Source organism: Macaca nemestrina, chromosome 13, assembly GCF_043159975.1.
Source record: "Macaca nemestrina isolate mMacNem1 chromosome 13, mMacNem.hap1, whole genome shotgun sequence".
In the NCBI taxonomy this organism is placed as follows: Eukaryota; Metazoa; Chordata; class Mammalia; order Primates; family Cercopithecidae; genus Macaca; species Macaca nemestrina.
The window spans coordinates 105,280,273-105,305,067 of NC_092137.1; the positions used below are offsets into that span (position 1 = coordinate 105,280,273).

The 24,795-nt window shown below is 46.9% G+C and overlaps 2 protein-coding genes across 4 annotated transcripts; both read right to left on the reverse strand.

Moving 5' to 3' along the window:
* Positions 1-7,059: 7,059 nt before the first annotated feature.
* On the reverse strand, positions 7,060-15,000 carry LOC105471779 (interleukin 1 family member 10). 2 transcript variants are annotated; one of them, XM_011724494.2, is made up of 5 exons: positions 14,954-15,000; positions 10,152-10,211; positions 8,496-8,581; positions 8,066-8,193; positions 7,060-7,764 (listed from the first exon to the last, which is right to left on the reverse strand). In XM_011724494.2, exons 2-5 carry the CDS (start codon positions 10,181-10,183, stop codon positions 7,552-7,554), a joined length of 459 nt encoding a protein of 152 aa, XP_011722796.2. In that variant the 5' UTR covers positions 10,184-10,211; positions 14,954-15,000; the 3' UTR covers positions 7,060-7,551. The 2 variants fall into 2 exon arrangements, with proteins under 2 accessions (XP_011722796.2, XP_011722797.2); XM_011724495.2 differs by lacking the exon at positions 14,954-15,000 and having other exon boundaries at positions 10,152-10,603.
* Positions 15,001-18,206: 3,206 nt separating this feature from the next.
* Positions 18,207-24,313, reverse strand: LOC105471780 (interleukin 36 receptor antagonist). Of its 2 annotated transcripts, none has more exons than XM_011724498.2 (5): positions 24,208-24,313; positions 23,509-23,564; positions 22,037-22,122; positions 20,708-20,835; positions 18,207-20,506 (listed from the first exon to the last, which is right to left on the reverse strand). In XM_011724498.2, exons 2-5 carry the CDS (start codon positions 23,535-23,537, stop codon positions 20,282-20,284), a joined length of 468 nt encoding a protein of 155 aa, XP_011722800.1. In that variant the 5' UTR covers positions 23,538-23,564; positions 24,208-24,313; the 3' UTR covers positions 18,207-20,281. The 2 variants fall into 2 exon arrangements, with proteins under 2 accessions (XP_011722800.1, XP_011722798.1); XM_011724496.2 differs by lacking the exon at positions 24,208-24,313 and adding an exon at positions 23,735-23,958.
* Between the last annotated feature and the right edge of the window lie 482 nt (positions 24,314-24,795).

A 24,795-nucleotide genomic window follows, 5' to 3' on the forward strand; every position in this document is an offset into this window, starting at 1 on the left:
GAAAGCTAAGAAGTCAAACCTTACACATAGCCCCTGGTGCAGAAGCTAAGCCTTAAGCCTGTCCTTGCTTCTCCCAGTTTACTTCCTACAGACTGGGACTCCAGCTGGACTTCGCCTTCCTCTGGAAGTCCTTCCAAGGACTGACCCTTTCCCTTGGGCTCCTAGCTAGCATTGAAACCACTGAGCAAGATGAAGAAGATTTGAGAGAGCTTGGGTAAGGCTGGCTTTCTCATCTTCCTTAGGAGCACCAAGTCCTGGACCCCATTCAATTCTATATGACCCATGCTCAGCTCTGCACTTGAACATTGCAAGTGGTCAGTAACATTTGAGGAAAGAAAGAAAGAAAGAAAGAAAGAAAGAAAGAAAGAAAGAAAGAAAGAAAGAAAGAAAGAAAGAAAGAAAGAAAGAAAGAAAGAATTGCTAGCTACACAATCATGTCAGTTTCTCATGGAGGCAGCATATAGCATGATGGTCAAGAGTGTACATTCAGGAATCAGTCAACCTGTGCTTTACCCCCTCCTCTTCCATTTGTTTACAATGACTTTGGGCACAGATTCTTTGCAGATCTTCCCTTTGAGAGGAAGAATCCATTTCTCTATCCACATCTCCATAAATCAGGGCTGGCCTTGGTACTTCCTTAGACCAATAGGCTATAGCAGGAGGGAATAACATGAGGCAGGATATGACAAAGTGCTTCCGACACTGGTTGGGAGCTCCAGTATCCCATCCACCCTCACCAGTCCCCCTTCTGGGGACTAGACCCTTTCTCCACTACTCCCACCCGCTGTCACAGTCCTTCCTAACAAATGTGAGTTTTGGACCCTACGCCTCAAGAGCATTTGCAGCTTCTACCTTTCCCTTTTTGAGAAGCAGCACTAAGATAGCCATGTAAGAAAGTCATTCCAGTTTACTGGAGGATGGGAGGACACATGAAGAGCCAAGGCCCCCAACCAACAATCAGCACCAACAGCCAGACATGGGAGAGACTATCTTGGACTTTCCAGTTGAGCTGAGCCTCCAGCTGAATGCAGCAGAGACCTGGGAAGATCAGCAGAGGAACCACGTAGTCAACTCACAGAATCAGAAGGAATAATAAATCATTGATGTTTTAAATCGCTGCATTGTGGGTTGGTTTGTTACTCAGCAATAGATAATTGAGACACCATGCAAAGTGCTTCAGACATTGACTGGGAGCCCTGAGATTCTGTCCACCCCTCACCAGCCCTCCTTCTAGGGACTAGACCCTTTTCCCACTACTCCTACCCGCTGCCACAGTCTTTCCTGATAAATCTAGATAGGGATCCTGGTGCTATTCTCCACAGAGCATGACCTCTAAGTAGGACCCTTTTGGGGATCCTATTTGGGTTCTTTTCTTCATTCAGCAAATGTTGCTGAGTGCCTGACACATCATAAATGCTTGTGCATGCTGGTGATACATAAACAAGGCAAAAAGAAAATCTTTTGCCCTGTGGATCTTGCACCCTGGTGGAGGATGAAGGAAAAAAAGTACTGTAAATAAAAAATAAATTATAGAGTGTATTAGAATAGTGATAGTACCATAGGTAATCTAAGGGTGCTGAGATTCGAGGGGGTGCATATTGGGGTGCATATTGCAGTTTTAATTGGGGTAACCAGTGTAGGCTTCACTGAGGAAACAAGCCAGGCAGGTAATTGGGGAACAAGTGTTCAAAACACAAAGCTACTGCTGAAGCTCTGGAGTAGCATCGTGCCTGGAGTGTGTCTTTGGAGAACCGTGAGGAGACCAGTGTCTGAAGCAGAGGGTGTGAACAGGGAGAGGCATGTGGAAGAGGGTATCAAAACAAACACATTTTCTCGCATAAGCTTATGAGCGCTCATTGGAATGTGTGCACTGGAACCAGTCTACAAAATGCATAACTAGCTGATACCTAAGTCTGCTGTCCTTTATTCAGACAAACTTACATAACCAGTGCTATTTTTTTGTATCATGGGTCCTATGACTATGAACCTTCTGAAAATGTCTATAAGAAATATTCCAGTGTGGAAGAGCTTCTGCTAGAACTCAAGGCTCCCAGCATCCTTTGTCACCCAATTCTGTGACCAGAGCTTGGGCAAGGACTTCCAAGGGAGTTGGAGGGGATGAGCGTACCCGAGACAGATTCACAGCAATGTCTCCGTCACGGGGAGAAGGGATCAAGCATTCGTGTGGTGCTCCTTCACACAGGTGGGAAAAATGTCAAAGTGCGTATGTGTCTAATATCTGCCTTCCTTCCTGAGCTCTAAACTCCTAGAGAGCAGGGGCTGTGTCCCTCGTGACAAGCGGGAGCTAACAAAATTGTTACCCAAAAGAATGGGCACCCAGACTTGCTGAAGTCTTCACAGGATCCAGTTCTACTCTCACGCATTGCGTGGAAGGATATATCTACTGTAAGTGAGGTAGCGATTTGAGGCACAAGGGCTGACACAGAGTAGCTGCTAAGTACTTGAAGAATTAAATGTTAGAGCTCATTCAGAACCTAGCCCCTAAAAGGCAGTGCCAACATTGATCTCTGTCGCCATCTTTAGCCCAAAGGCCACACTGCAGGCTCCCAGCCTCAGAAATGGGCGCGGGGATCACGTCTCCAGACAGCTTGGAGTCTGTGCCTTTGAGGGCGGAGATTGGAATCTGCTCTGGGGATAGATAGACTCAGTTTTGGTAGAATTCTGGTGAACCCTTTTGGTTATGCAAATGTAAAATCCAAGTGGAAATAAAGTCAGGTAACCCGAATGCCAGTGCTTCAGTCCAAGATGTTAACTTTATTGTTTATGTTCATTACACTCGTTTCTGTCAAGTTCATTTATGAAATAGTTGTATATTTTAGAGAATGGTATCAAGGTAAAGTTAGTATCCATTAAAGTTGTCTTCATTATTCTTCACTAAATCTGAGTTTAGATTTCCCTAAAACTGACAAGCATTGTGTGTCCTGCGGAGTTTTCTGTACAACATTTTGAGCAGGTATTTGTAGGGGCTGTTGTGATGCGAGATGAGGGCCTAGGATTGCGAGATGAAAATTTGGGCCAAAGGGAAGAGTGACTAGATTTTTGAATCCTGGTGGTATGACTCAGGACATACAGGTTATAGGAGACCCCTGGATTCATCGCCCTCTTGTGTGAAGTTGTTCCATAGCTTCTTGGAACAAAGACTAGGCCCTCTATGAATCAACCGCTGCCTACATCTGGAGTCTCTTGTAAACATGTATGCACACACAGCACACACATGCACATACATGGACACATCATTCACATACAGGCATGCACATTCTCCCTCCCCACCCACCCTGCTCCCTGGTGCTGCCTGACCGAAAGCTGGCCACACTGTGTTCTAATTGTCTGTTTACTCTCTCTCCGGACCTACCAGTTCATTCTCAGATGTAAAGAGTGGATAAGACCTAAAGTGTACCTCTCCCTAGAATTCACATAATAATAACCCTCTAGCCTGGTTAGATTTTGCAGTGAAGACTTTGGTGTGGTTTCCAGGGAGGAGAAGGAATTTAAGGGATGAGCCTTGGGGCGTGGGAGAAGAAAACTCTTGGCATCTCTGAACTGCACCTGTCGGAAGTTGCCTCCATTCCTTACTTTCAAATCCCTAATGCCAGAAAGTCCCATCACTGTTTCTACCAGAGTCCTGCAGAATTTGATTCTAAGTGCTATTTGGGGTGTCTTGCAGTCAATAAATATGAGCTTTTATTCACAAAGTCTGGTCTTCCCATCTGCACTGTGTGTCCTTCAGTCATAGAGACGTGCCTTCTAAGTCTTCATGTCCTCGTCCTCTTCTGTGTCCTGATACAGAATTGGCATATTTTACATGCTGAAATTTTTTTTTTAATTATATAAGAACATGATTCAACTTGGGACAGTACCACTAGTAAGTAGGAGGAAGCCTGCATTTGCCTGGGTGGCCCGTGGGCACAGTTCACAAGGGAAGGGCCAGCAGAAATGAGTTACCATGTGTTCAAATAATTAATTGGGAAGGTATTAGGCTGAGATGACTCCAGCATGTTGGGTTCCTGCCTAAGTAAACTAAAACCCAACCCAGAGTGAATGGTCATTGACTAAGAAAATGAAACTTAAACTTAGCCAATCGGGAACCGCCGACTATCCTGTAACTAGAGACTTTCCACTTAACCAATTAATTTTTTTCTTCCTCTCGCTTCCTGAACAACTTATAAAAGTTTTTCCGGTGCCCCCTGGGTGGAGCCCTGAGTTGCTTGCAATTTGGCACATTGTGATTCATGAATCATTCTCTGCTCAAATAAACTCCTTAAAATTTTAATATGCCAAAGTTTGTCTTTCAACACATGCATGAAGGAGATGAACTGGTCAGGGAAGATGAAGCAGGGGTCAGGCTGACTGTGAAACCACAGCATGGTGCTGCGCTAAACAGAAATCAGGGAGGGAGAAGGGGAGGGAGGGCGTGGCTGGGAAGAGCTGAGGACCCAGTAGCATCTGTGTTGGCCCAATGTTGATCTGGGGAACTCGGGATGAAAATTTGGGTCCTGCCTGAAATACCTGGATGATTCCTTGGAGCCTCCCTGAAAAAATCTCTTTCACAAGGAATTTGCAATCAGGAGCCACCCATCTTCTTATCTGAATTTGAAGCAACTCCTCAGTCCAAGCCCTGTGTCCCAGACACATTGATGACTCACCTCAGATGTGCTGGGAGCTCTTCTCCATCATCACACCTTCCTGAGCGGCTTTTTCTGCCTGGGATGCCCATCCCCGTGTTCTCTGCCTGGAAAACACCTGCTTTTTCTTTGAGGCCCAGATTAAATGCTCTTTCTTCTGGGAAGCCCTGCCCAGCACTCCCTGCCAGCTCCACCTCTAGGCTACAATAGTGTCTCTCTACCTGGTACCATAGCTCTTCTCACACGGTATCATGAATGCCCAACAAGAACCAAGTGATTGGCCAGATGTGGCGGCTCACACCTGTAATCCCAACACTTTGGGAGGCTGAGGTGGGAAGATCACCTGAGCCCAGGAGTTCAAGACCAGCCTGGGCAACATGATGACAGCCTGTCTCTACAAAAAATTTTTTAAAAACTTAGCTGGGCATCGTGGCGCATGCCTGTGATCCCAGCTACTCAAGAGGCTGAGGCAGAGAAAGGCTTGAGCCCAGGAGGTCGAGGCTGCCGTGAGCCATGATTCCACCATTGTACTTTAGCCTGGGTGATAGAGCAAGACACTGTCCTGAGAAGGAGGAGGAGGAGGAGGAGAAGAAGAAAAAGGAGAAGGAGAAGGAGAAGGAGAAGGAGAAGGAGGAGGAGGAGAAGGAGGAGGAGGAGGACAAGGAGGAGGAGGAGGAGAAGGAGAAGAGAAGGAGAAGAAGGAGAAGGAGAAGGAGAAGAAGAAAGAGGAGGAACAAAAAGAAGAAGGAGAAGGAGGAGAAGAGGAAGAAGAAGAAGGAGAAGGAGAAGAAAAAGAAGAAGAAGAGGAGGAGGAGGAAGAGGAGGAAGGGGAAGGGGAAGAAGAAGAATGATTATCCATTAACTTGTTTAAGATTTTTGCATTTACTCAGCCTCTTCTGCATTTACCAGCAGCTGTTCTGGCCATGGCTGCCACAAAATTGAACAGAATATGTGCTGAAAAAAACACAGAGTCCCACCATGTAAACACACAGTTACAGTGGGCTAGCCAGCTGATGAAGTTCCCGGGGCACACACAGGCTGTGGAGAGGCAGCTCAGAGAAAGAACCAAAACATATCAGAGCCTGTCGTGTAGCTCCCTTCACACTTAATACTTGGAAGCCTCTACTTTGCCTTCAAGGCCACACATGACCCAACCCTGCTGGTCTTGCTCACTGCCTAAACTCCTCCCTTGCTCTTCAGGCTCCAGGCCCCATCCCAGCCTTCTACTGTTACTTGAACACACTAGCTCCTTTCTGTCTCAGGACCAACATATTTGCTACTTCTTTGCCTTGATTATTTCTAGTCACAGTTCCTTCCTGTCTGTAGCCTCAGTGCAAAGGTTACCTCTTCAAAAAAGTAAACAAACAAACAAACCTTTCCTGACCCCCCTATCTAATATTTCCTTTGAATACCTGCTGCCCTCACCTTCTGATGGTGAAAAGTGCCCTTTCTGTTTTCTTGTTCGTTTATTTGCTTGTTTAGTGTTTCTCCCATTCAATTATCAGTTACAAGGAAGTTTGGTTCTATTCACCATTCTATCCTGAGCTCCTTAAGTGGAATAAAAGTTTGCAAAATGGCATTGAGGTCAGCTGTACCAAGTTTTATCTTGAGTTCCAACACCGATAGTTCATATGACCTTCAGCAAGTTATTTCACTTCTCTTAGTCCAGTTTCCTCATCTGTCAAATGCAGGTGACAATGCTTGCCTTGAAGAGTCATTCTGAGGATGACGACAGATGGTTCTTAAAATTGCTGTCCTGTGATCGGAACTCAGAACATGCTAGGTGAATGTTGAGTAGTTATACACCAGAGGGAGAGCACCAGCAGCCCATGCCTTCTCTGAGTCCTGATACCACAGACTTTCTGCTCTAGCTTGAGCCCAACCAAATATTCTCCATGAAATAGAGAAGTGTTTAAGCTCTGAGGATGATATGAATTCCAACTGCAAACTCTCAGCTGAATTCCAGCCCCGTACTCCCAGCTATATCAAGTCACCTCAATTTAGGGACTCCACTGTAACCTTCAACCCAACACATCCAGGACACACACATTGCCTGGCCCTTGCTACTCCTTGCTTGGCACACTCAAAGCAACTGGCAGATAGCGGACAATACCAACAGTCAACAACGGAATTATAGATTCACTGTGAAGTATCTAGTAGAAAATCACAAGACTTGAGCTAGAATTTAAATTGTAAGCAGCCCAAGGCTTTGTCCCTGCGCAGAGGACACTGAGTTCTGCCTGGGGCTTCTTGGTTGTTTCTAGAGGCTCCGTAGCAGACGGACTGGAGAAGAAGCTGCGGGTAGCCTTCTCAGAACTCACCAAGTCTCTTGCATCAAACACTGGACACAGGATCGAATGAGGCTCTGTAGTAGTTTTCTATGGCTGCTACAACAAATTACCACAAACTTAGTGGCTTACAATAACACAAGTTTATTATTTTACAGTTGTGGAGGTCAGAAGTCTGAAATAGGTGTTGCTGAGCTGAAATCCGGGTGTCAGCAGAGCTGTGTTACTTCTGCAGCCCCTAGAGGAGAACCCTTTCCCGTGGCTTGTCCACATTCTAAAAACCCCTGCATTTGTTGGCTCAAAGCCCCTGACTCCGTCTTCAAAATTAGAAGCATGGTATCTTTCAGTCTCTCTCTGACTCTCCCTTCCTGACTCCATCTCACAAGGACCCTTGCGATTGTACTGAGACCACCAGGATAACCCAGGATTGTCTCCTCATCTCGAGATCCTTAACATAATCACATTTGCAAAACTCCTTTGGCCATGTACGGTAACATATGCACAGATTTTGGGAGTAGGATGTGGACAAATATGGGGGGACATTATTCTGCCTACCATAGACCCTGAGCGGAATGAGCTTGATTTGGGGGCCCCAGGCTGAAACACAGCCTCCTGTCTCCCTACCGGCTCTGTTCAAAGTAGAACTCAGTACAGGCCGAGGGCTCACTCTCCTTGGTGAGCTGTACTGGCTGCTGGGGCTCTGCCGGGCCACACAGGAACCAGCCAGGCCGGGCAGCAGCCTCGAGCCTGAAGGCGGAGCCTGAGCTGCTCTGGAAGAAGGTGAAGCGTGTGGCCTCTTCACCACCTTTGTACAGTTCCTCAATGTTCACATCCTGTGGGGGCAAGGTGGATGGCTGCAGAATGAGGGCGCTGATGGAGGTGTTAGCCCTGGGGGCTTCTGGGGCTTGGCCAAAGAAGGACCTGACAGGGCTGGTTTTTACCCAAGGGACTGCCTTCTGCAGATTCTAGAGGGCAAGACTCTTGGCGCTAGGTGCAGAGGGAGACAGTGGAAACCTGAGGGAGGAGGACATGTGGACCTGGCTGGGAATCCACAGATAGGCACAAAGATGCCAGAGCATCCCAGGGGCCAGGCCAGGTCTGCAGTGTCCGCTAGAATGGGGAGAGGCTTCTCACCTCCAGCTGTACGGAAGGCCCCTCTCCTGTCTCCACACATGCCAGGCAGCAGCTCCCTCCCTGGATCCCCAGGAAGATGGGGACCTTGGTGCGGTCCAGGCCTCTGTTAGGAAGTATGCAGATCTTCTCTAGGAGGGAAGAGAGAGAAGAGGCAAGGGACAAGGGAGCCCCAAGTTGCAGGCTCTTGGCAGGTAAAGGCTCAGGCAGGAAGGAACTGAGCATGGGCACACCTGGCCTGGCCCTGCATGCAGACTGGAGGGTGAGCCAGGACGTCTGCAGGAGTCATGCCCCCTAACTATTAGAGGCCACAGCTGCTCTCTGGCCCTTCTCACTGTCACTGGGGGCAGCTGCTGACCCTCTGCTAGAGAGGAAAAGGAAGAAGAGAAGGGAGAGCCTATGGCAGATGGAGCATGGGGTGGAGCTCACTCACCTGCACAGCAGTTGTCTGCAACAGGATCTCCCACCAGGAGCTGGCCATCTCTCATGTATAGAGCCTTCTGGTCTGCATATTTAATTCTGAAACAGTATGACAGTGCTGATGGCCCACTCCCTTTATGCACCACTGGCCCCCAAGCCCTGCCACCTCCATGCTCTGAATCACCAACTTGAGCATTTGGGGGATTTTCTCTCCTTCACAGGTGGTAAGAGGGGAACGATCACTCCCAAGAGCAGGTAAAGGCCAGGCCAGCCTTAAAGCAAGGAAGGTCTCCCGTGTTCGTGCTTTTCAGAGGCTGTGCTTCTTGCCTTGTCATGGTTTGGGGAGGCCTTCAGAGGAGAATGGAGAGCCAATGCCCTCTGACAGAGGGGTAGAGAAAATGTTCCTGGCTTCCTGAGAAATTTCTTAGTGCGGCTCAGACGACTTTAGGATACAGTGAACCTTATCTTAAATTTTTTGGGCCTGCCCTAATTGTTTATAAATGTTTATTCTCTTTAGTACGGGGATTAATTGAGTGTATACTGAAGTGTGAGTTGCTTTTCAGGTATTTTAAAGACTTTAAAGTCATGCAGGTTATTAACTCAGTCACCTGGCTGATTTCAAAGATGCCTGTCAGCCGCTGTCAGGGCTGGAGAGCTCTCATTAACCTTTTAGGGCGGAATCTCTGGACCAATTCCACCACCTCCAGGAGATTTTTTCTAGCTCAATAGCAGCTCATGATAGTACCCTTAGCTAATGACTGTACATGTTTAAAGCAGGTTCACTTGCACAATAAAAATAAACTTCCAAAAAGATCCTGGGCTTGCTAACTGGCATTTCCCCTCCCACCTTGACAACCCAGATGTGACAACTCACACGCCAGCAGCATTCTGTTTGGAGACCAGAACCCAGGCTAGTTGTCTTGAAGCGCTGACATCTGTTTTGTCATTTGTGTGCTTCCTATGTATGTGTCTTGCTTCGCAGCTGGGCTGTCATCTCCTTGAGACCAGGACTGCTCCCCACCCACCTTGTCCAGGACACAACACTGGACATTACAGGGTCCATGGGAGGAGCAGAGAAAATGCATCCCAGAGTCCTACTTTGTTTTTCTTATGCCTCACCTCCTTCCTCAAAGGAGCTTATGACAAAATCACAGACAACAAAGTAGTAAAATATAAGGAAAGATGCAAATCTCAAATGAGATGAAATGTAAGTAAGTGTTAGAAGCCCAAACTGAGAGTAAAGGCCACAGGGACCACCATCAAGATGCTGTCATTGAGATTCAGAACTGTTTCTGAGATTTCAGAAAGGCGATGGAGCAGCACAGAGGACATGCAGTCTGATTCCTGGCTCTGCTTTTTGGTAGCTATGTGACATGGGGAAGTTATTTACCCTCTTTGAGCCTCAGCTTCCAGCTCTGTAAAATGGGGTTAATAACACTTCCCTTATAGACTTTTTGGGACCGAGATGAGGCAGTAGATTGGCTGGCATCTTGCAGACATTCAGGAAAGAGCTGTTGCTACTGTGGTGATGATGAAGCTTAATTATGGGGCACTTGCAATTTCTAAGGTGAGAAGGAGCCTCATCCTCTGACTCAGCATTCCTTTCCTCTTCCCACGTGATCCCCAGACCCCCTGGTTGGGAAGGCAGGGACATGCCAGGACAACTTACATGTAGTATCTTGCCATGGGGAGAGAACACATTCCTGCAATCAGTGGTGTCTGGTCCTCACTGATGGGGAGGAGAGAAGGGCAGTTACAAAAGGAGGCTGGGTGAAGCCAGGGGCAGACATGCTGGGGCTCAGAACTACTCAGCCACAGGCTGCACGGGTCCCCCAGGTCATTCACCTATAATTGGCCTGCCAGAATCCACCAAGGCTTCCACCAACCCAGCAGGCTCCAGGCAGCTCTGCTTCTCCCTGACTGAGGTTATCCGGGAGCAAGTCCAGCCACCAGGGGTGTGAGCCTGGAACGTGTGTGCTTGAGCTGGTTCTGAGAAACCGGAAAACAGTTTCCCCAAATAGCTGAGCCACAACACTTCCCAGCCCTGAGAGTGGGGTGGAGTGTGCTGTAGCCTCCCTCACAGTTGGAGGATAAGCCCAGCTCAAACCTAGTCCCACTGCCCTTTGGGTCAACGGGGCAACACACCCCCGCCCCTATAACTAGTCAAGGGTTAGATAACTAGAGCCCAGAGTGAAAGAAGAGAGCACAACTAGAAGGGGTCTCCAGCAGCAGTGAGGCTGGTGGGGTCCCCCCAGAGAGTTGGAAAGCATCATTCCTAGCGACTAGAAGTGCTTGGCCAAGACTGCTGAAAACAGCCCGTCCGAACTCCCCCATTCTGTTCCAGATGAAAAATGGCACTTGTGTTTTTGAGGGCGAACAATCTAAAGTGAAGATAGTGGCCCTGTGTAAATGCCAGGCCACACAGCTTCACATGACTCTGCTCCTTCCCAATGGGTTATCCTGTCCTAGAGCTCTTCCCTAAAATGATCACCCATTGGAAAGGCCAGTCCAGAATTTAGCATGGAATTAAACCCAGAGCTAATCAGAAGCTGGAAATTAGCTCAGGAAAGTAATGCAAGTACGACCAGGGCTGAGGTTTACCGAGTGGATCTGATTCTTACCAAATAAGAAGGGAATAGAGAAGAAAAAATATAAGAAAGCAGAAAATGAGAGAAGAGAAAGGAAGAAGGCAGGTGGAAGAAAGTAATAGGGATCAGGGAGGAATAGAGTAATGCTGGGGGACCTTGCGGGGGCAGGTGAGGAGGAACAGGTGGGTGCTGAGGGCACAGCTTCCAACCACCTCAGCACTCAAGTTCCAGAAACAGGACTATAGCCAAGGTGGCTTTTAGTACTGGGTCTGCCACTGTCACTTTGGACAAGTCATTTTCTCTCCCCAGTCTTTGGGGTATGACTTTGAGACTTAGAGTGAAGGATAATAGGGACTGACAAGTGCAAATTCTGGAGGGACATTGACACTGTGAATCAAAGTCTTAAAGCATTCTGTATACTTTGTGATTGCATGTGTTTCCCTTACTCTTAGGGAAAATAATGGATTGCCCAAATGTTTACTTACAAAAATGTTCACTGCATAATTTTTTACAGTAGTGAGAAGTTGAAAAAATCTAAATTTTCAGTAATAGGTAATTGGCTAAGAAATTATGATAAAATTCAATAAATAAGGATGTATGTGTTTGTTAAAGATATTGTAGAAGCCTGTTTTATCACATAAAATTTTTCAAAATATATTAGGTGAAAAATGCAGATTATAAATCCAATGTGCATTATAATTCCATTTAAATCCACACATAGAGACACATACATAGAAATGTTACTCGTGTTGTTACACCACTTACCTATGGCTTCATGACTAATTTTTTAAACATATCAACAATTTTCCTGTAATGAACATAAATTTCCTTTGTAGTATCAAGTCAGTTTCAACATTTTTTAAATGAAGTGTTCAGTTAAAGTCATTTGCTCCTAAATGTACCTGCCCATCCGCATCACCTGGGGGACTCTGTATAATTACTGTTTCCTGGGCTGAAGGTTCTAATTCAGTAGGACTTAGAGTGATTCCAGCAATGAGCCAGGCTGCTTGGGAACTGGTGTACTTTCATTCTTCACACTCATTAATACATAACAAGCCTTTCTTGTTAAAATACAGATTCTGATTTTTCAGACCTGGGCTGGGGCCTGAGACTGTACATTTCAAATATGCAACCAGGTGATGTCAAATGCTGCTGGTTCCTGCTGGCCAGCACTTTGAGTCCTAAAGGACCAGACAGTCCCCCAGTGCAGATAACTCAACAGCATCATGGTCTCAATGTAAGCCCACTTGGTGATGGGCTCCCCTTGGCCAAACCGCTGGGGCTTCTTTGGTTGTGGCAGTAGGACAGTGGGCAGTGTGGTAGCTGTGCCCAGATCTAGGTGGGGCAGACTAAGTGGAGGGCCCTGGGTGAAGCTGGACAGCAAGCTGATGACTCCCACTCTGGGTCAGTGTCAGCTCAAAGAGCTGGAAGAAATTCAGTGCTGGTCCAGTCCGGCTGGATCCCATGGGCCCTAGAAACCTCCCATTCTGGCAACAGTCAGAATGTACAGTGTCTCTCCCAAAGGCTCCCCTATTCAGCTCCCTCTGCCTGGGTTCTGATAGATTGTGATGAAGTGAGTAGGAGTAGGAAGCTAGTGTCTGGTCCATTAGAGAGCCTGGGTCTTGGTGCTGAGCCTCTGCTGTGTGCCAAGTCCTTCCTAATGTGCCACATGCCTCATCCCCAAAGCTTCCCCTCCCTATTGTCCTCAAGTGACTTTTCACTGAACTTCAGTCTGTGTCCCTCTTTTCTTCCTCTCATTTCTCCCTGGACATGACATCTGGCTCTCAGACCTCCTCAATTCACCTGTCCTGGCTCAAGTACCCCTACCAACTAAACTTGGGCTTTCCCCACGTTCTTTTGCACAGCACACTGTCCTATCCTCCCCTCATTCTCCTGCACAGTATCTATGTGGCATGTTCTCTCCAAGACCAATATTAACTTCTGTGGAGCTAGATCCAAAGATTCTTTTGATTCCTTTGATATTTGGTCATTGCCTCCTTGGAACCCTTGACATTGAATGACTCCCTTCACACCTCTTTCTCCCATTGTAGATTTCACCTCCTTCTGGGACCACCCCTAAGGCTAACAAGGTCCTAAGCACTTCTATTTCACATCATATGAAGCTGCAATTCATTGACTTCTACAGCTGCAATGATCATCTTGGGCTACTGCCTCCCAAATGCAGACTGCACATTCCACTTTACCTCCTGCAGCCTACAGGACAGCTCACTTTGGACATCCTGCTGACATCCAACCAAATATATTTAAGATTAAGTTAATTATCTTCTCCCAGCCCACACATTCCTCCCAATTTCATCTATTTCATTGTCATAATATTCTTCTCACCAGTGATATTCAAAACCTGAGACTCATTGACAATATCTCCCACTTCTCCTGACTCAATGTCTAACTTATCAAGTCCCTATAGGTTCTTTCTTTAAAATACAACTTTGTGTTCTTAATCACCATTACTACTGTACTTGTATTCCTGGTTTTTCTACCTTTCATTCATTCCAACCTATGTGAGGAATCTGCACCCACATTCTAAAGGCTTTTTTCACCACATCCCTGCCCAGCTCTAGAATCTACAGTGATTGACTATTTTGCTACCATTTGACGCTGATTTTCTTGTGTGATAGCATCTCACTTCTCCATGGACACCAAACCATGCCTCCTGGCAACATAATTCCTTTCTTATCTTCTCAGTGGAGATACTCACAGGTGTCCCATTGTTCTCCCTGCCTCAAAAGTCACCCCCTCTCATTGTCATCCATTCAGATCTTTTGATATTAAGATCACTGGAGATGATATCAATATAGATGGGTTCAGTATCTAGTTCTATCAAATTAATTACCAGTGCGGAGTTACAGTTTAGACATACGGGGTTATGTCTTTTAACCTCCAACCCTCAGTTTCAGCATCTATAAATTCATGGGATTAGATTATGTGGTTATGAAGGTTCTTTCTAGGCCAAACTATTTATAATTCCATGAGTCAGAGTTTAATGAATCTTTCCCTTACTATTGTAACTCTACTCTGAGCTCCTATTAAATTTTACTGTATTATTTATTGTTGTACATAAAGACATTCGTTTCCCTTATAAAAGTTAATAAGATCTTGAAGTCATGAAGCATGGCTTACAACTCACTTGAAGCTCTCTCCAACCACCCTAATTGAAATACCCTGGTCCTTACGGCCAGGACATAGAAACACACACAGCAGACATTGACTAGAAAGGCTGAGTCCTAGACCTAGCTCTGCTACCAATTTATCTTGCCACCTTTTATCCCTGGGCCTTCAACTTATTATCATTGGATGGAAAGATTGAGTAAGCTATCTTTCAAAACTGTGTTAAGTTGCACAATACAATTTTATGCAGAATTCTAATGATTGTATAAAGGATAAAGGGCACCTGCTTTGCTGACACAGGAAGCAATGGAGACCTGCTAGTATTTCTCTTGCCTACAAAGAAGACACTGAGGAGCTCCGAAGGAGCAAAAAATAAATAAATAAATAAATATATATATATATATATATATATATATATATAAATTTTAAAAATTAAAGAAAAAACAACTCTTAAGCTTCCACCACAGTTTGAATACCACTGGCCCAGATGGTTTCTTTTGAGATGACTTTCTAAAGTCAGTAGTTCTAAGTAGTTAAAAAATCTTGATTTGGCTTAACCTATTCCTTCTCCTCAAATCCCTTTATGTGCTCCTAAATGTTTTTGATGTCCCACCATGTTCTATGAGGGGAATATCTTTTTACCTAGACAGCTTGCCAGGAGGAGTGAAGGGATAGAGGGCCTATCAGAGATATTGACAGGAGAGAGCAGAAAAGAAAGAAAAGAGAGAGAGAATACTGCCTGTCCATCACTGACCTGCAGATCCTGGGTGCCTGGAACCCTTATCCCTGGAGACTCCAACTGATTTCTCCAGGGCATTGCACTGTGTTTATACTCTCTGGTAAGGGTGGGTCAGGCCTGCACCAATCTCTATAATTGGCTGCAGGACATGAAGGAAGAAGAGCCTGGGGATTTCACAACGTCTTTGATACAGTATGAATAATAAGATGGTGGGAATATTAATGAGCACTTGTTGAAGGGGGAGAGAGTCATCCATAAAGCCTTGGCAGAAACAAGGTATGGGGCCCCTGCTCTGTACCTACTGTCATTGACTATGTTATTAGTGGGTTTGCAGCCAGATAAACAGTGCTGGGGTCAGACATCTTTGGTGCCCCGCGAGGCTCCATCCTAGGCTTGAAGAGCTGGTGAATGCAAGAGAGAGTATGTCTGGCAAACCCAAGGACAGAATGAACTCTGATGGCTGAATCCAGGCTGTGGCCAGACAACCAGAGTAAGAGAAGGGGCTGATAGCACTGTGAGTGTGGCTCTGTTTGGAAAGATGAGAAGGGAGTCTCTGCTTTTCAGTGGGTTTAATTAGTTGGCACCGGCTTAATGGGACAGAACATCTAAGGAAACCCAACTGCAAAGATACTGACCTCAGATTCACCCTGAGACTGAGCAGCCATCATGTGCCATGGGAAATATGGCAGTGTGAGCAGAGCACACAGGAAAGAACACTCAGGTCTCTAATTGACATTACTTGACTCAATTCATCCATCCATCTACCCACCCGGCCACCCATCTGTCCATCTATCTGCCCATCTGTCCATTCTTCCATCCATCCATCCATCCATCCATCCATCCATCCACCCTTCTGTCCTTCTGTCCATCCATCCATCCATCCATCCATCCATCCATCTATCCATCCATCCGTCCATCCATCCATCCTTCCATCACAAGGGTGGAGAAGCTTAGGTGTAATGTTCTCTGGAAACTAACAACCTTATTGTAATTCTTCCTCTTTGGTCATTTGCAAAGTTCCACCAAGGACTTCTTGAGGAAGTAGGATAGGTGGGTCTAAGACTCAGATGCCTACAGTATGAGAAATGAGAAAAGATGGGCAGAAATGGGACCAGATGTCTGCTTTCTGAGGCCAGTGATCATTCTTCTTCCACTCTCCCAATCTCTTACCCTTCTATAGGAAGAATTAAAGCATGAGTTACTATGTCAGGCAACCAATGAGTGTTTACCCAGCATTTACACTGCTGTGTGACAAAGACATTCAATACACAGTCCCGGTTGTTAAGTAGTTTTACAGTCTAGCTGAGGAACTAAGTCATAAACACTTGGAAGGATAATTAAGAAGACCAGACTCTCTAAGCTGTGGGCCAAGGGCATGTTGGAAACAATAGTGTCAGAGAAGCTCCTTGGGCAAAAAAAATCTTAGAATTGAAAGGACTTTAGGCCGGGCGTGGTGGTTCACGCCTGTATCCCAACACTTTGGTAGGCCAAGGCAGGCAGATCACTTAAGGTCAGGAGCTCAAGACCAGCCTGGCCAACATGGTGAAACCTCGTGTCTACTAAAAATACAAAAATTAGCCAGACATGGTGGCATGCACCTGTAGGCCCAGCTACTCAGGAGGCTGAGGCAGGAGAACCACTTGAACCTGGGAGGCAGAGGTTGCAGTGGGCCAAGATTGCACCACTGTACTCCAGCCCGGGCGACAGAGTGAAACTCCATCTCATAGACATGGAATCATAGTCTCCCTCCAATTGGAGAAATCTGTGCTATGGCATCCCTGAGAAATTGGTTAATTAGGCTCTGCCTCAACACCTCCAGGGTCAGGGACCACACAACCTCTTGAAGAAGCACTACCAATGTTTGTGGTCTTTGTGGTTAAAATATGGGGATCATATAGGAAAAACAGCCTCCACATAATTTGCACCCATTGGTTCTGCTTGTGTGTTCTCGAATTACACAGAACAAGCATATTCTTCTAAGTGGAAAGCCTTTAAGTGCTTGAAGAGGGCTCCCTGTGCATTGCTTTTTTCAGGATAATACCTCCCACATTGTAGCCTCTTCCCTACAGCCTGACCTTGGAACATTCTCTGCTCCTCAGTGTCTGCAATTGTACAAACCCCGCATGATGTGAGTATTGCATCTCTGTAAATACAGGTCCAGACCAGTGATTTATAACAAAATTGCAGAAATCCAAAGCCACTAACTCTTTTTCACTTGTATGGTCATGATGTCCAGCCCGTACATTCCTGAAGGAGGCATTTTATATTCCTCCTTTTACTACTGACTTTTGTCGGCTCATCCTGGCTAAAGCTCTTCTGAGTTCTGTCATTCTACAAATGAGGAAGCAACAAATTCAGGCTGGAGAAACCTTCAAGAATGGGGTGGAATTTAAGCTGCTCCCTTAAGGGTGGGCCTGTTTAGATGGGTGGAGAAGAGGGAGAGAATATTCCAGGGTGGAGAAATAGTTTCCACATTATATACTCATTGTGTTTCCATTATGTGTCAAGCATTATGCAAGGTGCTAAGAGACAAACTTATACGTCCCTAACCTTAAGGTCATCCCAGGGTCCACAGACTCCAAGTTAAGGTACTACAGTGCAGGGAGGTGTGCACAAAACATTGGCAGATCAGAGAGCTGGGGGGGTCTCAACTCAGTAAAAGCTTCTTGGAGGAGGTGACATCTTAGCAGGGTATTGAAAGATGAGAGATTTATCTAGGCAGAGAGGATGGATGGAGGACCCAAAAGCAAAACAACACAAGTTCTGGGCCCATGGACAAACAGAGTGTGAACAGGGTCTGAAACACAGCCTGGCATCCAGAGCTCATGTTCTTGGCAGCCCTGAGAGGCCTGGGGTAGGAGCTGTGCTGCCTGTTGCCTGAGGACTTCAGTTGAATCTGGGCTGGAGCTGGCGAGGCCCATAGAGGCAGCCCCGTCTGTCCCGGCCACCTCCTTGCTAGTGCCTCAGTGGACTCTCAACCTACCAAGCTGGTCCGACAGGCGAGGTGCAGGTGGAATACCTGGGGCTCAGATATGGGCTCCTCCTCTGGCTTCTGCTCCCATTCCCCAGGGTTTGGGTGGGGACACTGGAGTCGATTCCTGGCACATAAGACTAGAGGATCTCAACCTTGCAGAACCAGGTGATTCAACAAATGTTGTATTATTGGCTTTTAAATAGAATATTTGGGTGAATGAAGGATAGTTGTTCATTGTGAGAAAGAAAATTAAAAGTATTGGAAAAAATTGCAATAATAAAACGAATGCATTTGTTTCTCTTTCTCTGCATATTAGTTATCTATTGCTGCATAACACATTAGACCAAAACTGAGCAACTTAGAACAACGAACTTTGATTATCTCACAGAGCCTCTGCTCCTAGGTTCACTCATGTGGCTGTGGGCAGGAGACTCCATTTTTTACCACATAAGTCTCTTTACAGGCCTACTCATAGCACGGCAGCTAGCTTCCCCCAGAGCGAGTGAGCCAAGATAGACTGGGGGGCAGTGGGTGGCAGAGAGAGAGAGCGCAAGTAGAAGCTGCAGTGTCTTTTATAACCTAATCTTGGAAGTGGCAGGCCATCACTTCTGCCATATTCTATTAGTCACGAAGACAACTCTGGTACATTGTGGGAGGGGATACACACAGAATGTGAACACGAGGAGACAGGGATCATTTTAGCAGCTGTATTCATTTTCGAGAGCTGCCAAAACCAACTATCCTTGGTGGCTTAAAACAGTCGAAATTTATTCTTTCTTCATTCAGGAGGCTAGAAGTCTGAGATTAAGGTTTCAGCAGAGCTGTGATCCCTCTAAAAGCTCTAAGGAAGAATTCTTCTTTGCCTCTTCCAAGCTTCTGATGGTTGCCACAATCCTTGGTGTTTCTTGGCTTGTGGCCGCATCACTCCTATCTCTGCCTTCGTCTTTACATAGTCTTCTTCCCTGCATCTCCTCTGTGTCTCTGTGTCCTCTCCTTTTCATACAAGGATACCAGTCATATTGAATTTAGGTTTACCTTCATCCAGCATGACCTCGTCTTAACTAACTGCATCTGCAGAGACTTTATCTCCAAATAAGCTCACAGACCGAGATTCCAAGAAGGATGTGAATTTGCAGGGGACACTCTTCAATCAGTACAGCAGTCTTCTTAGAGACTGGATCCCAAGCCTTGCAATCCCAGGGTCTGTGATCCTTCTAGGAAAGAATTACCAGATGATTTTTGTTCTCTAAGTTCCTTACCCAGGAGATTCCAGCCACACAAACTCATCACAGCCTTCTCCTCAGTGGCTTTGCTGAGATCTGTTTCCTGATCACTACAACAACAAACCAGAGCAGCAGAGCTCAATTCAGTTTGAATTTAACTCTGGGGAAGTGGAGGCTGAGGGCAATCAGAGATGATGTCTACTCTGGTTACCTCAAGATTAATTTCTTTTCTTGTTATTATACAAGCAGTTGATCTTCATCGTAGAAAAATTAGGAAATGCAGATAAATTAAAAGAATTAAAAGAAAAATCACCTATACTGCCACCACCCTGGCATTGCTACAATTGAAGTAAACTCTTCCAGACCTTTTTACTATGAAGCAATATATAAATAGGTATTTTTAAATTAAAATAAATTGCAATATATGCCACTTTGTAAGTTGCTCTTCTCAGTATGTCACAAGCACTTTTTCATGGGACTAGAGACCAGCATCTGGGATTTTGATTGTATCTTGGGTTTTTAGAAAAGGATCGGCATGCCCTGCTTATTTTTTATCTTCTGAGCTCGAGCCATTTCCTGTGACATCACCACCTCCTCAGGCCCACAGCAAGAGGATGAGGGTAGAGATAGAAAAGGTAGCATATGACAGTGTCAAGATTAAAGGGAAGGGGGTGGGGCTGGGCCGAGGGCCATGGATCCCTAACTCTATGACCACCTCCCTCTCCTGCACAATGGTGAGTGACAGGACTTCATGTGGAGAGCTACTGATCCTGTAAGGCTCAACTGGGGACAGATTGGCCTGTGGGGCTCAGGGTAACACTGGTCAGTTACCATTAAGCAGGAATGATTCCCACCACTCCCCCACCCAACCCCCATAGAAATATTTTCATGTTATTCCCAGTTTACCCCACATGGTTTTTACAAGGTTCCACAGCAGTAGCACCATCCGGCAGGGGAGGACCATGGACTGAGCTCCAAATCTCAGAATTTACCCAAACTGGGAACCAGAAGAGAAGGTGGCCAGGTGCCCAGTAAGTCAGAGGTGGGGATCCTGAGAGCAGAGAGAGTGATCGTCCGCCATGGGTCTCCTCCACTCACCCCTCACCCGAGCTGGTCTGCCCAGGGAGTTCTGGGGGGCATATTGCCCTAGTCACACTGCTGGAAGTAGAAGTCTGTGATGGGGGCATTCCAGCCGGCATTGTCGGGAAGCTGGGTGAGTCTGACAGGCTGATCAGCTTCAGGCACCGTGCACAGGAACCAGCCCGGGTAGGCGGCCGACTCGAAGCTGGAGGTGAGCCCCATGTCCCGCCGGTAGAAGGTGAAGCTCTTGGATTCCTTGGCGCCAAGATAGAGCTCCATGATGTTCACTGGCTGCCGGCAGAGGAGGGCAGGGCAGGTGAGGGCAGAAGCAGGGGCAGAGGGAGGGCTGGCCAGGGTCCTTAGGGAGGAGGCAGAGCTGCCATCAACAGAATCCCGCCAGGGTGTCCCACAGCACCAGGGCTGTGGGCTGCCCAGCTTCAGTGGGCTCAGCATCTGTGGCTCAGTCCCCAGTGAGGATGCCCCAAGTCTCACCTCTAGTGTTAGAGTCGGCTCCTGCCCCGCCCCACATGACAGGCATTGGCTTCCACCCTGGACGCCCAGGATGACGGGGGACAGGCTGGCATCCAGCCACCGATTGGGGACCACGCTGATCTCTTCACCTGTGGGAAGGAGGCCAGATCAGGGCCCTGGATGCCTTTCCCTCCTTCTGCCACTGGCCTGGGCTCTGGGGCACAGGACTGCTGTGAGACGGCCTGCCCCCAGGCTGGGCAGAAGGGAGGCCTCTCAGCAGCTGTCATGACATGGCCTCTCCTGTCCACTGGCCCAGAGCGGACATCAAGGCATGGAAGCACATTGTACCACCTCCACCCCACCCTCTAGTTCAGGGTCAAATCTTCAAGCCTCTATACCCCAAAATAGATGCAACCCCCTCCTTTAAAAAGGTCCGTTGGGTCTCAGGCCTTTTTCTGAAGCCTGTCTTGATGAGCCCCCCTTTGGAGTTGTTTGGACAACTTTCTACACCCTGTGAGGCTGCTGAGAGCAAAAGAGGGTCTCATTCCTCTCTGTACATCCCCTCACCACCCACATACATCAGACACATATATGCACACCCCAAATACACACACAGATACATGCAGGCACACATATACATATACACACATGCTCACACATTCATACCTGCATTCACACATACATGGTTATGCACAGATACATTCATGCACACATATGCTTACACATATATGCCTCCATGTACACGTACATACACCAGTAAGCACACACATACACATATGGCCTAGCTGAATATCTACCTGGCATCCGTGCTCAGCAAATGTGCGCCAGGTGGGCAGGTGTGAACTATTTTAGAGAGGGACCTGTTGCAGTGCGTGGGGCAGAGTGAGCAAGCAGGAGGTCCAACAATGCCACCTGTTCTCTGGGTCCCTCCCACTCTGAGTGACTGAGGATCTTCAGAGAGCAGAGGGGACCCAGGGTGGAGAGGCAGAAACTGACTCCCATATGGGAAAAAAGGTGTAGAGAGTTTACTTTAGTTCTCTGCTTGGTACTGGCTCCCAGGGAATGCAATGCTTGACCTAAATCCACCTGTAAGGGAATGACAAGACAAGCCTCTTGGAAAACATTCCCACTTCTGCATAGAAGCTTCAGGTGGCCCCAGAGCCTGTGTCTTCCCTTTGCTGAGAGGTGTGGTATTTTATTTGCCTTTGCTTAGAGGCTGGTTTGTGCTGCCCGAATGCCTGGGCTCTGTAGGCCTGTGCTCACCTGTATGACTATTCTAAGCCCTCTTCAGGCCCCCTCCCCTCAGAGTGTATAGAGACCAAGGAAAGTGGGTCATGTTTCATCACCAACCTTTAATGACCTTCCCTGCATGCAGCCCTCCAGCTAGAAGCTGGTTATTATGCAGATAAAGAACCTTCAATGCCGAGTCCTTCATTCTGAAACATCAGGAAGGGGTGAGGACTACATTAGGGGGAGGGCGTACACTCCAGCATGCCTTCCCGTCCAGAGAACACCCTGATCTCAGGCATTTTGTCTCTCTTTCTTCCTACTGTGCCAGAAGTAACAGCACAGCCTTCTCTCCCAGCCCTGCTGGGCTCATGCCCTACCAGGAGGATGACCCCACAGTCTCCCACTGGGGTCTGTGGTTTGCTTCTTCACCCTATTCCACCTTTTCTGCCCCAACCCATCTCCTATTGGAAGAAAAGCTGCACGGTGAGTCAGAGCCCTAGGTTCTTGCTCCAGCTCTGCCTCCAGTGCTGCTGAGTCGCAGCAGACAACTCTCTCGCCCACTCTGGGCCGGAGCCTCCCCATTGCTACACTAAGATGATGGGTTGGATAACACCCAAGCTTCTTCCAGATTAAAGCCTGATTCTTCAGTTCTTCAAGATACATGTATTTCTATTTGGCCATATATTCCTTACTAAGTGAGGAGTTTCTTTCAATTTAAATTTCTTTTATTTTACTTTTCAAAGTTGTTTCTCATCTATGAACTCAGTTGATTTCCTGACATCCTATGAGGAGGAAGATGTATCCTAAAGTGGGTTTCTCCAAAAGTTATATGGGGGAAAAGGAGGCAGTATAAAAACTGGGTCAATGCGTGGCTAAATGTGATTCAACAAGTTGCCTTACTTCAGAAAGTCTCAGAGTCACTCATATGCTGAGCTGTACTGTGGTTCTCTTATGAGAGGATGTAGAAAGGAGAATTCCCTGCACTTACTTGATCAGAGAGCTCTACTGTGTAAAGCATCTCCTGGATGCCTCTATGGGCCTCCTCTAATAGAGTCCCATAGAACACATTGTGGGAAGTGCTTTATTAGACTGAGAGAAAGGACCACTCTCATCCTTTGTTGTAAAGCCCAGAGCACGGCAGAGTGTCTGGCTTGGTACATGCCAGTGGGTGGACAGACTGACTGATGGTCATGGGTTTTGTTTTATTATTATCCCCAAAGAGCAGCAGGGCATGAGGGGCAAAGAGTGGGTGAGCTGACATTAATTCGCTGTGCTGGGGGTCAATGGCAGAGCTTTGAGCTGGGATCCTGGCTCCCTTTCCCACCTTGGATAGACTTGGCTGCAGCTCTAGACTGGGTGGTTCACTTGTCCCCCTCAGCGTCAGGGAACCCTTGTGAGATGGCTTGCCCCAGTCCTGGCCTTATTTGAAAAAGGCTGGGAAAACTTCTCTAAGAGTAGTGAGGTGCTGGTCACAATTTCCCCGCTGCAATGGCTGTCCCTCCCTTCCTCCCTCCTGCTCAGAATTGGACAACGGGTCTATCCAGAACTCACTTCCCCCAGAGGACCTCCCAACCAGGGCCTCATACACTCACCGGAAGCACAGCGCCCCACTCAGGACCATCTTGAGCTCCACAGGGTGTAGACTCCCCTATTTTGGAATAAACAACAGAAAATCATGGAGAGAGAGGCTGAGTTGGCTGGGGTCTGGGGAGCAAGAAGCCACACCAAGCCCCCCAGCATGTGAACAGCTTCCACAGAGCAGATTCTGGGTCTGGGATAAGGAGACAGCTCCGGCCCCACCAGCGCCCCAGAGCATACCTCAGAATGTTCCTTTCTCCCGGCAGGAACTGTGGAGTCTGCTTGTTCCTGCAAAGATGCCTCAGCCTTTTAAGTAAGGCCTAGGGAGGGGCCCTGAAACTGCCAGGACCTGAGGAGGAGCAGGATTCCCAGCGTGATTTCATACCACCCTAAGTCACCAGACACACTTGCTCCTCATTATCTGTCGTGGGGAGGGAAGCTTCTGGAGACAGTTCCTTCCAGCAATTTTGAAGAACTTCCTTGAGGCTTTCCAGCTCTTTGTGAGCATTCGGCTTTTGCATCTCAGGAGCTTCCAGACCCTAAGAGTCAGTGCCCATGGCAGCTCAAGGAAGGCATGACTTTCTTTCCTCCCTGCCTCTCTCCCTTTCTTCCTTCTCTCCACCTTTCATTCACTCCCTCTCTCCCTCTTCCCTTCCTTTCCTTCTTTCCCTCCCCATTTCCTCCCTTCCTCCCTCATTCCCTTTCTTCCTTACCTTTTTCACTCCTTCCTTCACTCCTTCCCTTCTCCCTCCTTCCTTCCTCTGTCTTTCCTGCCTGCCATTGCCAGGCCTACAGGAGATACTGGAGGTGGGACTCTCCTGCTTAGGGAATGTTCAACCTACATGTTCATTGTAGAAAAACCTGAAAATCCAGATCAGCCACAATGAAAAATGTGAATACTTGTCTTTTCTGAGTGCACCATCAGAAAACCAATGAAACACTTTTTCCTCCCCACACATACACGTGTAACTATAGACAGCTTTCATACAACAGATTCACAAAACCTGTACTTTTTCCAACCTCATTTTTTCATGTAGCAAAAAAGCAAAATATCTTTCCATACTAAATATGAATGATGACATGCTTGAATAGCTGTATAGTATTTAATTGTATCACTGTAACATTATTTATTGAAATTTATCCACTGTTATTTGTCTTTCATATATTTTTCTCTTTTCTTTGCTATTGAAAATCATGTTGTGACAAACATCTTTGTATTAACATCTTTGCTCATGTATCTGATTATTTCCTTAGGAAGTAAAATCTAGCTCATGCCATCTATAATTCTGTAAGTGATCTTT

Excerpts from the sequence above, each read along its gene's own strand:
- LOC105471779 (XM_011724494.2), bottom strand. The coding sequence starts at position 10,183 with ATGTGTTCTCTCCCCATGGCAAGATACTACAT. Across the intron at positions 8,582-10,151 it reads CCCATGGCAAGATACTACAT|AATTAAATATGCAGACCAGA; the intron begins GTAAGTTGTCCT and ends ATACTGTTTCAG. Across the intron at positions 8,194-8,495 it reads TGCAGACAACTGCTGTGCAG|AGAAGATCTGCATACTTCCT; the intron begins GTGAGTGAGCTC and ends CTTCCCTCCTAG.
- LOC105471780 (XM_011724498.2), bottom strand. The coding sequence starts at position 23,537 with ATGGTCCTGAGTGGGGCGCTGTGCTTCCG. Across the intron at positions 20,836-22,036 it reads TGCAGGGAAGGTCATTAAAG|GTGAAGAGATCAGCGTGGTC; the intron begins GTTGGTGATGAA and ends TCCTTCCCACAG. Across the intron at positions 20,507-20,707 it reads AGCCGACTCTAACACTAGAG|CCAGTGAACATCATGGAGCT; the intron begins GTGAGACTTGGG and ends CTCTGCCGGCAG.